At 39.8% G+C, this 15,016-nt stretch overlaps 2 protein-coding genes across 11 annotated transcripts; one reads left to right on the top strand and one right to left on the bottom strand.

The window, feature by feature from the left end:
- Window positions 1-7: 7 nt before the first annotated feature.
- Window positions 8-8,633, bottom strand: LOC103508305 (15-hydroxyprostaglandin dehydrogenase [NAD(+)]). 10 transcript variants are annotated; one of them, XM_017443695.1, is made up of 9 exons: window positions 7,669-7,759; window positions 6,862-6,892; window positions 6,294-6,461; window positions 5,453-5,576; window positions 4,420-4,532; window positions 3,001-3,174; window positions 2,275-2,429; window positions 622-695; window positions 8-495 (listed from the first exon to the last, which is right to left on the bottom strand). In XM_017443695.1, exons 1-9 carry the CDS (start codon window positions 7,680-7,682, stop codon window positions 452-454), a joined length of 897 nt encoding a protein of 298 aa, XP_017299184.1. In that variant the 5' UTR covers window positions 7,683-7,759; the 3' UTR covers window positions 8-451. The 10 variants fall into 10 exon arrangements, with proteins under 10 accessions (XP_017299184.1, XP_017299182.1, XP_026678751.1 ...); XM_017443693.2 differs by having other exon boundaries at window positions 8-414; window positions 541-695; XM_026822950.1 differs by lacking the exons at window positions 8-495; window positions 7,669-7,759 and adding an exon at window positions 8,549-8,633 and having other exon boundaries at window positions 502-695.
- A 932-nt stretch (window positions 8,634-9,565) lies between these two features.
- Window positions 9,566-14,453, top strand: LOC103508316 (probable transaldolase). Its single transcript, XM_026822962.1, has 9 exons — window positions 9,566-9,611; window positions 9,781-9,946; window positions 10,339-10,470; window positions 11,211-11,313; window positions 11,794-11,800; window positions 12,339-12,435; window positions 12,723-12,943; window positions 13,571-13,749; window positions 13,943-14,453. The coding sequence occupies exons 1-8, from the start codon at window positions 9,566-9,568 to the stop codon at window positions 13,738-13,740; spliced, it is 942 nt and encodes a 313-aa protein (XP_026678763.1). The 3' UTR covers window positions 13,741-13,749; window positions 13,943-14,453.
- The last annotated feature ends 563 nt before the right edge of the window (window positions 14,454-15,016 follow it).

Genomic DNA, 15,016 nt, shown 5'->3' on the forward strand with positions numbered 1-15,016 from the left:
TTATAGGTGCCAGCAAAAAGGTTAACACAAGACTGGGGTAATTTATTTCAATTTTATAGGGTTCATGTACATATTTTCATTATTTCACGGGTTGTTTTGCAGCTGACTCAATAGGTATGTGTTTCATCGCTTGTCCTTGACTGATCAAAATAGACACAGATTACTATGAATTTACATACTGTATACCTACTAAACTTAACAATATGGACTGATTGCAACTCCTGAAAATATGGACTAACCGAGGCCCGGGGCTAACTCCAACATTGGTCCTCTGCTTGCAACAATTTATAACAAACATCAATAATCCTATCTAGTTTTAGCTAATTTAGGTACTCATGTTTTCCCCTTTTTCAGTCCCAGTCTTCCTTGGGGAGCCTGTGGCAAATGGGACTTTATGAGGGCCCTTTAAACCACCCTGCTTCTGTTACAGGGTGTGGCCTATCATGACCGATTAGAAATCGTTATAGAAGTGAATCAGGCGCGGTGGTTCATTATTTTCAGCTGTGGCAAATGGGACTTTATGAGGGCCCTTTAAACGACCCTGCTTCTGTTACAGGGTGTGGCCTATCATGACCGATTAGAAATCGTTATAGAAGTGAATCAGGCGCGGTGGTTCATTATTTTCAACGAGCCATGTCGTGCCAGTTGTTCCGTTCCTGATGATTTGAAGGAGTGCCTGGGACACTTTCTCTGGCCTGGAAACAATGGGAGTCCATTAGGTAAACAAAATGAGGTAAACAAAATGAGTTTTCATAGCTATTAGCTTCCTAGTCACCCACAAAACCCAGAACAAAATCCCGACCCAAAGTTGTGGCTTTGTAGCACCTACCTACTGATTACTTACATGTGCTTCATCATAGTGTAAGAGCAGACCCTAGCAACACTTCTTTCAGCTCTAACGGAACTGAACCTTATTAGTAACTACCTATTAGCGCTAATATTAGTCGCAAAGGCCATTGTTCTCTAACAGGGGTCCTCAGCACTTGGTAACCATTGTGTTGTAATGTAGAGGGGGTAGAGAATGCCATAGGCATTAAGCCCACCCTTGATCAAACTTTATTTTGTACCTATATGTACATTATGTTACCATTTGTAAATATTTATCCTGTAAATAAAGGTTAATCTAATCGTTTAATAATAATACCTTTTAAGCCCACCCTTGATCAAACTTTATTTTGTACCTATATGTTCATTATGTTACCATTTGTAAATATTTATCCTGTAAGTAAAGGTTAATCTAATCGTTTAATATCTAATAATACCTTTTTAGCTAAAGTCCCTAAAGGGACATAGTGCACTGACTTTAGCTAAAAACTTTTGGTACCTACTACCATTCTACATGTTTTTTTTGTCGTGAGTGATGATGATTTAGGTATGTCTTACCTGATACACTCGTCCGGGTAATTATCACAGTCTGTGTTACAACGATACCTCTGCCATGCCATCCATCCCATGGGTGGTGTTAGAGCTAAACCATTGTCCAGGGCTTGGCCCTGTTGTGTCCAATAGGCGAGGGAGAGCAGGAGAAGGAATGCGATAGTGGACACCATTTTGGTGCAATAGGTCTGTGGGAAAAGAAGAAACAATATTATTCTAAAGGCCCATCCCCACTTGTATAATACCTTTTTAGCTAAAGTCCCTAAAGGGACATAGTGCACTGACTTTAGCTAAAAAGACGCTAGTAGTTCAGTGCACTATGGTAGACCTCACTGGGAAAACGGTCTCTTGAAGGCTTAGCGACAGTTTTACATAACTTTTTCGGGGCTCTAATAATACCTTTTTAGCTAAAGTCCCTAAAGGGACATAGTGCACTGACTTTAGCTAAAAAGACGCTAGTAGCTAGTAGTTCAGTGCACTATGGTAGACCTCACTGGGAAAACGGTCTCTTGAAGGCTTAGCGACAGTTTTACATAACTTTTTCGGGGCCCGCCGAAAGGGTTCACTTGAAGGACCCCTGGGTCAATAGCGAATTGGGTGGGGTGAATGCTCCAAATTACAGGCAGATATTTATCAAGCGTGCCGGGAGGCGCCCGAAAGTCAAGAATTCGAAGAGCCACCTGGCCTATAGTACGAGTATATTACGAGGCCTCTAAAATACCCGAGTGTCCAAGAGAACATTCGAAAAGCGAGTTTTAAACTCTTAAGCTGTGTCCACACATAGTCGTACTGAATCTATGTTTTCGAGGCAGTGTACGGGTTTCAGCCGACGTCGATCAACCAGGTCGACTATGTGTGGACACAGCTTTAAGTTAAGCAACCGCGAGTGGTTCTTACCTCTGTCTTGTAACGAACATGGATCGGTTGCCTATGATGGGTTTCAGTTCGGGAATGAAGGGATGTTCACCCTGGTGATCAGGAAGTGGAGTGTCAGTGAGACCAGGACACAGGGACATGGTCCGGATGTTGAAGTGTTTCTCGTAGAACTCATCCTGTGGGAATAAAACACACAATGAGATGAGAAGGTTTCCAGACTAGAGCCTAGTCAGATTGGAAATTAGCGCGTCAGCCTTCTGATGCTAGGCTCCAGTTTTTATTTTATTATTTTTTTTTTTTCCAGCAAGCCTAATTAGCTCGGTGGGTAAAGCCTTTCTCCTATCCTGTCTTCCTTTTCTCTTCGATTTCGGGGTGATAAGACCGTAGCAGTTACAGTTCCCTATATCAAACCTCTTGTATCCTAATTCCCTCCAGCCAGGGGAGAACTTTATCATTAACAAATAAGATTCGTCCTTGGAAAGAAAGTTTGGAGGAGGAAGCCAGCCTTTCCGAGAACGAACATCTGTTTAAGGGGCTATACACGGTCAAGCCGCTTGTGCGAACATCATTTCAAGTAGAGTTGTGCTTTCCGGTAAAGAATGTAGGCTGTGACTGTGGGCTTGTCAGCAGATTTCGTGCTATCTCGAGCTTGAATATACGAACAAGCTAACAATGCCATACAACACGGGAATCAACCCATACAACGGAGATCCGATGCTCTTGTATGGCCCCTAATTGGTTTCTTACCCCCATAGCTTCGGTGTAGGCTAGTTGAGCTTTCTTAGTGGTGGAGTAGAGAGGCCACAAGTAGCCCGGGATGAGAGCAGTCCGTGACGAAATCATTACTACGGTCCCTCCACGTCCTCCCTTGTGTTGGCCCATGTGTTCGATAGCTAGTAGTTGACCTCGCACTGATCCTTTCTGTGAAGAATAAGAGAACAGGGAGTACCTAGGTAATGTGTCTTTTCTTGTCCATCCTATAGAAGGGGGAGGGACGTCACCGAGTTCACTCCTAACCCAATTTTCAGTCAGGTACTCTACCAGGAGTTCACTCCCGATCATGTTTTTATCAAGGGAGGTAACGAATTCACTCCTGTTGACCTTTTTCTACCGGAGTTCACTCCGGCCAACCCAATTTTCAGTCAGGTAGTCCACCAGGAGTTCACTCCCGATCATGTTTTTATCAAGGGAGGTAACGAATTCACTCCTGTTGACCTTTTTCTACCGGAGTTCACTCCGGCTTGTGGAAGGGTTCCTCGAAGGAAAGGGCATCGGGATGGGCATCGAAATGATTTTTTTAAAAAAGAGGTTTGACAGAGGGAACTGTAACTGCTATGGTCTAATCGTCCCGAAATCGAAGAGAGAAGGAAGACAGGATAGGAGAAAGCCAGCCGTTCCGAGAACGAACATTATCCCATCACCCGCCCCGGGCGGGAATCGAACCCGCGGCCTAGCGCTTACAAGGCAGACGCACTACCAACTAAGCTAACTAGGCTGGCAAAGAGAGAAGGAAGACAGGATAGGAGAAAGCCAGCCGTTCCGAGAACAAACATTATCCCATCAGGATAAAATCCGCCCGGTGGGAATCGAACCTGTGGCCTAGCGCTTACAAGGCAGACGCACTACCAACTAAGCCAACTAGGCTGGACATCGAAATGAAACGTGGAAAATTGATAATGTGGTAAAACTGTCATTAATAATAATAATAATAACAACTGCTTTTATTCTGGATTTTCTGGATGTTATGGACATCGTCTTTTGGAGCTTTTTTTAAAGTGTGTCCACACATAGTTGAGGGCCATCGATCGATGTTGACTGAACGTCCACACTGTCTCGACAACATAGATTTATCTCGTCGATCGACGGCTGGTCGACTATGTTTGGACACACGTTTATAGCTTTCCGTCTACTGCCTCATTTTTTCGAGTAAATAGGAAGGTAAAATAATGTTTACTCACGAAATTAATATCGACTTTTTTAAAGTGTGTCCACACATAGTTGAGGGCCATCGATCGATGTTGACTGAACGTTCCACACTGTCTCGACAACATAGATTTATCTCGTCGATCGACGGCTGGTCGACCATGTTTGAACACACGTTTATAGCTTTCCGTCTACTGCCTCATTTTTTCGAGTAAATAGGAAGGTAAAATAATGTTTACTCACGAAATTAATATCGATGGTCTTCTCCCAGTTGTCCTTATCTTCATAGCCTACGCCAGCGTTGTTCACCAGGACGTCTACGCCTCCAAACTTAGCCTTGGCCTTGACGAAGATGTCTGGAAAGGGCGTAAATAAATAAGTTGAATATATTGTGAATCAGAAGATGGTATGCCGGATGGTATGATGGTATGAAGATGGTATGTGTTGCCAAAGCTTCTACCCTGAAGTCTGGGGCCCGGGCTTAGTGGTAAATGGGTCACCAATGTCACCATCAATACAGGAAACTCTTGTTATATGTAGGTAGGTACCTCACTAAACTCTCTTATTGATGATTTAATTGATTTACTTTTAATGCGTACACTATACTCCTTTCTTTTTTCCTTGTCCATAAGATAGGCACGGCTTCTATCTCACGGTGTTTAAAGGCTTTATAGAGTTTAAAAGGCCTAGATTCTACTCTTTGCTTACAGGGTTTTTGGACAAATGTGTTTTAGAAAGGTGAGCGGCTTAGCACCCCTCTATGGATGGCTATATTAAATGGAATTATCTAGACCAGAGGTTCTCAACCGGTGGTACGCGTACCACTGGTGGTACGTGGATACATTTTAGGTGGTACGCAGTCATATATTAATAATAATAAGAGTTGAATATATTGTGAATCAGAAGATGGTATGCCCGATGGTATGAAGATGGTATGTGTTGCCAAAGCTTCTACCCTGAAGTCTGGGGCCCGGGCTTAGTGGTAAATGAGTCACCAATGTCACCATCAATACAGGAAACTCTTGTTATAGGTACCTCACTAAACTCTCTTATTGATGATTTAATTGATTTACTTTTAATGCGTACATTATACTCCTTACTTTTTTCCTTGTCCATAAGATAGGCACGGCTTCTATCTCAAGGCTTTATAGAGTTTAAAAGGCCTAGATTCTACTCTTTGCTTACAGGGTTTTGGGACAAATGGGTTTTAGAAAAGTGAGCGGCTTAGCACGTACCCCTCTATGGATGGCTATATTAAATGGAATTATCTACTTACTCTCAAAACTGGCCTGGTTGGTGACATCAAGCGGACAGAATAGGACTCTGTCTGAACCATACTCCTTACTGTATTCTTTCTCTTGTTGTTCACCCAATGCTACACTGGTACCGCCAAACGCTACCTGAGAAACATGAATGAAAACTCTCTTTGATTCAGACCCAGGTCTGTCGGACTCACGGTCAGACTGTCTGATAGACCTGGATCTGATGATTTTTCCTCCACACACGTTCGTCAATGACGAGCACAAGAAGGGGAAGGAAGAGGTTTGATAGAGGGAACTGTAACAACGGAGGTCTTATCGTTCCAAAACCGAAGACAATAATAAGACAGGCTAGGCGAAAGCCAGCCGTTCCGGGAAGGAAACTTATCTGTTTAGCTTAAAGTTTGTCCCGGGGGGAAACAGAACCCATGACCTTCCAAGATAACTATTAGGCTGGCGCTTAATTTCAGTGATCCGTAGGGATAGGAAACTGGTTGAGGTAGGTAGGTAAAATCTGAAAAGAGATGGTTAAACAGAGATGGGAAAAAATCTCTTCGTAGGGATGGAGGGTTTGATAAAGGGACCTCAACTGCCAAGGTCTTATCGCTCCGAAAGCGAAAAGAGAAGGAAGACAGGAAAACGATGGCACTTGAGTTTTCTTTTTTTTACCTTGGCATGTTCCTTCAGAAAATGTTCCACGAAGCTTTTGCCAAGACCTTTTGTTCCTCCTGTGAAGCGAAAAGAGAAGGAAGACAGGAAAACGATAGCACTTGAGTTTTCTTTTTTTTACCTTGGCATGTTCCTTCAGAAAATGTTCCACGAAGCTTTTGCCAAGACCTTTTGTTCCTCCTGTGTTACCTTGGCATGTTCCTTCAGAAAATGTTCCACGAAGCTTTTGCCAAGACCTTTTGTTCCTCCTGTGACAATGGCTACCAAGCCTTTGATCTGAACATTGTACGGCCTCTCTTCTGTCGATTCATCCCAGGTTAGTGACACTCCTGCCTGACCTTCGTTCGGTGAGGTCATCTGAAAACGAAAGGGTCAAATTTTGTGTCATGCAGAAAAACAGAAACCCCTTTACCTATACCTATAGTCCTATACACTATCGATCCTCATGACAGAGAAGTCCTCAAGTTCATCAGAAAATACCAGAGTTTAGGACAGGTAAAGTTGAAATAGACAAAAATACCTAGTCCTATACAAGTATACACTATCGATCCTCATGACAGAGAAGTCCTCAAGTTCATCAGAAAATACCAGAGTTTAGGACAGGTAAAGTTGAAATAGACAAAACACTCGTAGGTACATCAGTACTTCAGTACCTACGTAACTAATGACGTCACGGCCAAAACAATCAAGAACGGAACGTACCTAACTACCTTCATCCTTATTTGAATGTTAATGATTTATTAGCGTTATTACTTACAGTTACTATGAGTCCAAAAGCACCCAATAATCTGCAAAAGAAATAGAATTAGGTCTTAATTATTTACCCAGTAGGTAGGTACTGGTTAAATCTGATCCGACCTTAAGCCTTTTTCTAAGGCCGTAGTCCCCCCTATATACCTAGATACCTACTCGCCCTACTCGGTAGATGAGATAAATATTAATGAATTAACGAAAAAAAAAAAAAAAAAAAAAAAAAAAAAAATGACGTGAAAAAAATACCAGAGTTTAGAAAATACCAGAGTTAATCAGAAAATACCAGAGTTTAGGACAGGTAGACAAAACACTCGTACATCAGTACTTCAGTACCTAGGTAACTAATGACGTCACGGCCAAAACAATCAAGAACGGAACGTACCTATTAACTACCTACATCCCTATTTGAATGTTAATGATTTATTAGTGTTATTACTTACAGTTACTATGAGTCCAAAAGCACCCAACAATCTGAAAAAGAAATAGAATTAGGTCTTGATTATTTACCCAGTAGGTAGGTACTGGTTAAATCTGATCCGACCTTAAGCTTTTTTCTAGGGCCCTAGTCCCCTCTATAATAGATACCTACTCGGTAGATGAGACAAATATTAATGAATTAACGAACAAAAATGAGCACTGAAACACAAACGGTGACAAAATAAAATATAAATATCCGACATACTTAATAATTAAGTAGGTACCTACCTATCTTTTGTTTAGATGGATAGTTTATCTACAATACGATTTACGGTAAGTACCTATGTACCTAATTAGAATATTATACATAGCACCTTACCTACTGATTACTTACATGTGCTTCATCATAGTGTAAGAGCAGACCCTAGCAACACTTCTTTCAGCTCTAACGGAACTGAACCCACGTTATTAGTACCTATTAGCGCTAATATTAGTTGCAAAGGCCATTGTTCTCTAACAGGGGTCCTCAGCACTTGGTAACCATTGTGTTGTAATGTAGAGGGACTTTTTTTTTTCTCAATAAGGAACTTTAACATGTTAAATACCAGGTAAATGTTGTTCGCACCGGGTCTCGGCTATTTTATATCAAGTGATAAATTTTATATGTTGGAGGTACCTACTTACAAGGAAAGGAATACGTCAGTACTTCTTTTTCGGGTTCAAACGTAGGGAAATTTGGAAAAGGGGTATGAGATACCGTCGGTATCAAGTCGAAACGACGCCGAAATTTCTTCTGCTTGAGGAGTGTGAAGTAGGTACCTAGGAAGATCGGAGTAAGAGGCTTTCCAGGATTGGACCTCAGGTCTTCTGATCTTTGTGGCAAACTTGAAAAAGTTCGTGTGGGGAAATTTTGTTTGGTTCTTTAGTTATTTTTCTATTTGGAGCTTGCTGGTTAGATTTCAGGTAGGTATTTTTTTTTTTCTTTTTAATTAGGTCCATTAGTCCCTAGTAGGTACCTAATTAAGAAATAATTTGATTGTGTGGATTCAGAACACTCTCTAAGATCATAAGAAGGGTAAGTAAGTGGGAATAAAATAGATATAAGTTTAGAACAAAATAAAATATAAATATCCGACATAGGTACCTAATTAAGTAGGTACGGTACCTACCTATCATTTGTTTTGATGGATAGTTTATCTACAATACGATTTACGGTAAGTATCTATGTACCTAATTAGAATATTATACATAGCACCTACCTACTGATTACTTACATGTGCTTCATCGTAGCGTAAGAGCAGACCCTAGCAACACTTCTTTCAGCTCTAACGGAACTGAACCCACGTAATTAGTACCTATTAGCGCTAATATTAGTCGCAAAGGCCATTGTTCTCTAACAGGGGTCCTCAGCAGTTGGTAACCATTGTGTTGTAATGTAGAGGGACTTTTTTTTTTCTCAATAAGGCACTTTAATAACATGTTAAATACCGGGTAAATGTCGTTCGCACCGGGTCTCGGTTATTTTATTTCAAGTGATAAATTTTATATGTTGGAGGTACCTACTTACAAGGAAAGGAATACGTCAGTACTTCTTTTTCGGGTTCAAACGTAGGGAAATTTGGAAAAGGGTATGAGATACCGTCGGTGCCAAGTCAAAACGACGCCGAAATTTCTTCTGCTTGAGGAGTGTGAAGTAGGTACCTAGGAAGGTCGAAGGCTTTCCAGGATTGGACCTCAGGTCTTCTGATCTTTGTGGCAAACTTGAAAAAGTTCGTGAGGGGCAAATTTTGTTTGGTTCTTTAGTTATTTTTCTATTTGGAGCTTGCTGGTTAGATTTCAGGTAGGTATTTTTTTTTTTCTTTTTAATTAGGTCCATTAGTCCCTAGTAGGTACCTAATTAAGAAATAATTTGATTGTGTGGATTCAGAACACTCTCTAAGATCATAAGAAGGGTAAGTAAGTGGGAATAAAATAGATATAAGTTTAGACTCTTTACGTCTTCCTTTGACCTAAAAATTTTAGTTTGAAAACCGCTGCAACGCTGTATGAGACTATGTACCTAAATGTAAAGTCTCTGTTTTGGCTTTCTTGTAATGAGGAACTACCTAATTATGAATGTCTGTTACAAATTAGATTTATTTTGTGATAAGAAAACCTAAAGCAGGTTAGAGGGGTAAACGGGTAAAGAAGTATTGTGCAATGCGAGATGTCAAATGTCAAGTTGAGTACATACACTACTAAAAGAGAAACGTATCATTATAGTACGCCGTTAAATTATATATGAATATGCAATGTGCTCATCACATTTGATTAGACATCAGCTGATTGCCGGTGGCGGTAAATTTTAAAATGAGAAGGGGAAGCTTATCTAATCAGTGGAACTGGAAAAAGTTCATGCGAGGTCATTTTAGTGAACTCGGCTAGCTCAAAACTCAATTTAAAATCGTGAATAATCAAGATAACCCTGATTCTTGATGTAGATTTTAGGTAGCCTTATGAGGGGCAGTTGTTGTGGTTTATATTGTATTGTTTATTTTATTTTTTGCTGCTCTCTCACTTTCCAGGAACATTGCAGAGCAAACAGAGGCAGCTATGGACAAACTTGTTATTCTGTTTGGAACAGAAATCCTTAACATTATTCCAGGCAGAGTCTCTACTGAAGTTGATGCTAGGTAATAACTAGTTAAAAAATAGAAACTAAAAATAATAATGAATAAAAAATAGGGAATTGTTACTACTGAGATTGATAGAGGGAACTGTAAATACTGAGGTCATATCTTCCCGAAATTGAAGAGTAAAGGACTAAGTAGGAGAAAGCCAGCCGTTCCGAGAACGAACCTTATCCGTTTTGAAGTTCGCCCCCGGGTGGAATTGAACCCGTGACCTAGCACTTAGAAGGCAGACACCCTACCCTTCTATCTAACTTAGCTGGCTAACATTTGTTCTTAGTTTATTTATTTATTTACACAACTCCAGTTGTAAGATTGCTCAAGTTGTTCTTCGTTTATAGGTATATCTGTTTCTGTTTTCAATTTACTCACCTCTAATATCTTACTTCCCTCAGACTTTCATTCGATAAAGACGCTAGCATAGCCAAGGCTAAGAAGTACATCAAGATGTACGAGGAGGCTGGAATTGACAAGGAGAGAATATTGATCAAATTAGCCTCTACTTGGGAAGGAATTCAAGCTGCCAAGTAAGTGGAAATTGTATCAAAAGTTTTAACTTTCTTACTTAACATTCGTCATATACCCTTATCATCGAAGGTTTTACCGTCTCGAAATTGAAGATGGAAGGCGGGCAGGAAAAAGCTAGCCGTTTGGAAACCTCATCTATTGAGGATGAAGTTCGACCCAGGTGAGAATCGATACCGCTCAGCTCTTTGATAGTGTTTTATCGTCACATTATAACTGCTAAGGTTTTAAGTGACGGGGTTTTACCGTCCATTCGGCAACAAGCTACCGTCCTACTCACATTAACATCACCCCGCTTGAGTGGGACTGGGATAAGAGAGCAGTAGGTACGCGATTGCTCGGACTGTCACTCATCTGCAAAGCTCCTTCGCGTTGAACATTTTTTATCAAATTTTATTAAAAATTGGACTAACCGTTCGAAAGTTGTCACAGAACTAAAAGACAAATACAAACACACTACCCGACAAAGAAAAAGTCGAGTTAAAATTTAAGGTCTGCCGCACATTGGAAGTTGGAAGTGTATTTGCGCGACTCTTAATACTAAGTCGCGCTACTCCAGGGTGAGAGGTCTCTATCATATTCATAGGTTTGGATTTTCAGGCAGCTTCGCGGGACACCGTGCTACTAAAAGTCAAATAAAGTCCACTTCTTTCACTTTCGTTTGTTTAATAAAATAAATATTCGGTGTTATAGTATACCATTCATTCCAATTAATTTGTTCTTTTCCATGTTCATTTTGCAGAGTTTTAGAATCAGAGTACGGTATTCATTGTAACCTCACCTTGTTGTTTGCGTTCGCTCAAGCAGTGGCGTGTGCTGAGGCTGGCGTCACACTCATTTCTCCGTAATTAGTACCTATTAGCGCTAATATTAGTCGCAAAGGCCATTGTTCTCTAACAGGGGTCCTCAGCAGTTGGTAACCATTGTGTTGTAATGTAGAGGGACTTTTTTTTTTCTCAATAAGGCACTTTAATAACATGTTAAATACCGGGTAAATGTCGTTCGCACCGGGTCTCGGTTATTTTATTTCAAGTGATAAATTTTATATGTTGGAGGTACCTACCTACTTACAAGGAAAGGAATACGTCAGCACTTCTTTTTCGGGTTCAAACGTAGGGAAATTTGGAAAAGGGTATGAGATACCGTCGGTGCCAAGTCAAAACGACGCCGAAATTTCTTCTGCTTGAGGAGTGTGAAGTAGGTACCTAGGAAGGTCGAAGGCTTTCCAGGATTGGACCTCAGGTCTTCTGATCTTTGTGGCAAACTTGAAAAAGTTCGTGAGGGGCAAATTTTGTTTGGTTCTTTAGTTATTTTTCTATTTGGAGCTTGCTGGTTAGATTTCAGGTAGGTATTTTTTTTTTCTTTTTAATTAGGTCCATTAGTCCCTAGTAGGTACCTAATTTAGAAATAATTTGATTGTGTGGATTCAGAACACTCTCTAAGATCATAAGAAGGGTAAGTAAGTGGGAATAAAATAGATATAAGTTTAGAGAGAAGAAAAACAGGATAGGAAAAAGTCAGCCGTTCCGAGAACAAACATCATGCGTTCAGGATAAAATCCGCCCCGGGCGGAAATCGACCCTGCGGCCTAGCACTTACAAAAGGCAGACGCGCTACCAACCAAGCTATTTAGGCTGACCCCCTAAATTTGATTTACCTTAGATGGTAGATGTTTTTTATTTAGGTACTATGACAATGCTCTCAACTTTCCTCCTTATGATCCTATGCTGAAACTCTTCCTTTCTCTTTCTCTCCCTTTTTCTCTGTCTTTAACTCTCACTCTCACTCATACCCTTTCTAGTTTTTCATTTAAAAAGGTCATCAAACTCACCACTTTTTTATCATTATTATTATTATTTTTTAAAAGAAGAATTTTATGTGGTCTGGCCGTCCTCCATTGATCAATATCACCAAATGACAAAGTCACTCTCCTCCTGCAGGTACGTGGCTAACACAGGCACCAAGTCGTACGCTCCCTAAAGAAGAATTTTATGTCGTCTGGCTGTCCTCCATTGATCAATATCACCAAATGACAAAGTCACTCTCCTCCTGCAGGCTTCCTTTTGACCTAAAAATTTTAGTTTGAAAACCGCTGCAACGCTGTATGAGACTATGTAAATGTAAAGTCTCTGTTTTGGCTTTCTTGTAATGAGGAACTAATTATGGATGTCTGTTACAAATTAGATTTATTTTGTGATAAGAAAACCTAAAGCAGGTTAGAGGGGTAAACGGGTAAAGTATTGTGCAATGCGAGGTACGCTCCCACAGAAGACCCAGGCGTGGTATCGGTGACCAAAATCTACAACTACTACAAGAAGTTCGGCTACAAGACTGTCGTTATGGGCGCTTCGTTCAGAAACACAGGAGAAATTCTGGCCCTGGCGGGATGCGATCTGATGACCATCGGACCCAAACTCTTGGAGGAACTGGAGAACTCTACAACCCCTGTCGATCAGATGTTGAGTGAGAAATCAGGTAAGTTTTGTTTGTGATGTTTAACGTCACCGTATATTTGTCGAAGGTCTTTTTTCAAGAGGTTTGATAGAGGGAACTGGAACTGCTGAGGTCTTATTGTCCCGAAATCGAAGAAAGAAGGAAGGAGAAAACCAACGTTCGAGTCCAAGTCAAGTCACAAAATTTAACGTAGTATAGGATCAGATGTTGAGTGAGAAATCGGGTAAGTTCTGTCTGTGATGTTTAACGTCACCGTATATTTGTCGAAGGTCTTTTTTCAAGAGGTTTGATAGAGGGAACTGGAACTGCTAAGGTCTTATTGTCCCGAAATCGAAGAAAGAAGGAAGGAGAAAACCAACGTTCGAGTCCAAGTCAAGTCACAAAATTTAACGTAGTATATTAAGCGGGGTACGACATTTGTGACAAGCATTTATGCATTTTCCCCATCCGTGGCACAAGCTCTGGCTTTTACGAATGGGTGGTATACCATTTGTTTTGTTATGTCGATCCCACTTGAGTGGGAAAAGACTAAGTAAAAGAAGAAGAGGCATACCATTTGTTGGATATTTATTTAGTTGAGAGATTTGTACTGAATATGCTTAACACAATGAAAATTCCTTCTTTTCATTTTCTTTCTTCTCCTTTCAGCCAAAAAAGCCAATCTGGACAAGATCACCCTGGATGAGAGTGCTTTCCGCTGGGAACTTAATGAAGATCCAATGGCAACTGAAAAGCTCTCTGACGGTATTCGGAAGTTTGCTGTCGATTCTCGCAAGTTGGAAACTTTGCTGAAGGAATTGATTTTGAAGAAGAAGTGAAAAACTGACCAAGACGTTTTCAGCCAAAAAAGCCAATCTGGACAAGATCACCCTGGATGAGAGTGCTTTCCGCTGGGAACTGAATGAAGATCCAATGGCAACTGAAAAGCTCTCCGACGGCATTCGGAAGTTTGCTGTCGATTCTCGCAAGTTGGAAACTTTGCTGAAGGAATTGATTTTGAAGAAGAAGTGAAAAACTGACCAAGACGCTAAAACCGAAACGAAGTTTGTACATTCCGATGAAATCATATCATTTAAAAAGGTAAGGTAAAAGGGGTTTCATAAGGAAGATGACTGTTTTTCGCCAAGAAAAACTTGACTGTTTTTCGCCAAGAAAAACTTCAACAGAACTGTTTGCGTTCGGACTTGGACATTAAATGGAATTGAAGTTTAGGTGGGATCCCACTTTATTTAAAAATAGTTATTTTTATTGTTCTTATAATATAAGATTCTTCTTTCCCTTTCTTTGTTTCAAATTAAGTTTCATTTATTTTTGAAAACATATGACTGCGTGTTTCAGAGATGAACATTTGTGTTTCTGGCATTTATTCAATTTGCAAAAGGCTCTCTATATTTTATTTCTGGATCCTTTGATTGGTATTGTTTTTAATTGCTTCTTGTATGTATGTTTAGGGTTTCTGTTAAATTAAGTTTGAATATTTGGTATTATGCTTTAAATATGGCAAGAGAAATAATTTGATATCCATGCTGAATGTTGCGTTTCTTGCCATTGTATTATGATCAATAAATTTAATCTGAAATTCTCAAGTCACAGTAAGTTGGTACCTAAATCTATTTTCACTTTAGTTACCTGTCTATTTATATTTAATTTAAACCTTTTTATTTATATTAAATTTTTGGTTATTTTTAAATACAAATTCAAATAAAAATTATATGCTCATTCTAAAATCTAGAACATTTAACTTGTTATGTAATGAAATGAGTAGGTACCTAATTGCCTAATCCATATCAAAATTATTAAGTTAACTATATTATGATCATACATTACATAGATAGATAGGTACCTCATAATGTATACCAACTCTAGATTAGGTACTTCAGCCTTGAACTGACTGTGATTTAGTTTTATTCCAAAGATATCATACACAGGCACCCTCTAATTGCTCTACTGAACGTTTAATAACCTAGTCCAAAGTCAAAATGGTAACCTTCAATTTCTGTATCAATATTATACTTTCTCTTTACTGAATGAACAACAAGTACCTACCTAGTTAGGTGTATTTTTTCCTTTCAAACAAGTACCTACCTCCCTATC

The sequence above is a fragment of the Diaphorina citri genome, unplaced genomic scaffold (assembly GCF_000475195.1).
Source record: "Diaphorina citri unplaced genomic scaffold, Diaci psyllid genome assembly version 1.1 scaffold387, whole genome shotgun sequence".
Classification (NCBI taxonomy): Eukaryota; Metazoa; Arthropoda; class Insecta; order Hemiptera; family Psyllidae; genus Diaphorina; species Diaphorina citri.

Bases quoted from the DNA above. Each gene is read 5' to 3' on its own strand.
- LOC103508316 (XM_026822962.1), top strand. From the start codon at position 9,566: ATGTGCTCATCACATTTGATTAGACATCAGCTGATTGCCGGTGGCG. The intron at 9,947-10,338 runs GTAATAACTAGT...TACTTCCCTCAG, and splicing joins TCTACTGAAGTTGATGCTAG to ACTTTCATTCGATAAAGACG. The intron at 10,471-11,210 runs GTAAGTGGAAAT...TTCATTTTGCAG, and splicing joins GAAGGAATTCAAGCTGCCAA to AGTTTTAGAATCAGAGTACG.
- LOC103508305 (XM_017443695.1), bottom strand. The intron at 4,533-5,452 runs GTAAGTAGATAA...CGCCCTTTCCAG, and splicing joins CAACCAGGCCAGTTTTGAGA to ACATCTTCGTCAAGGCCAAG. The intron at 2,430-3,000 runs GTAAGAAACCAA...TTATTCCCACAG, and splicing joins CCTACACCGAAGCTATGGGG to GATGAGTTCTACGAGAAACA.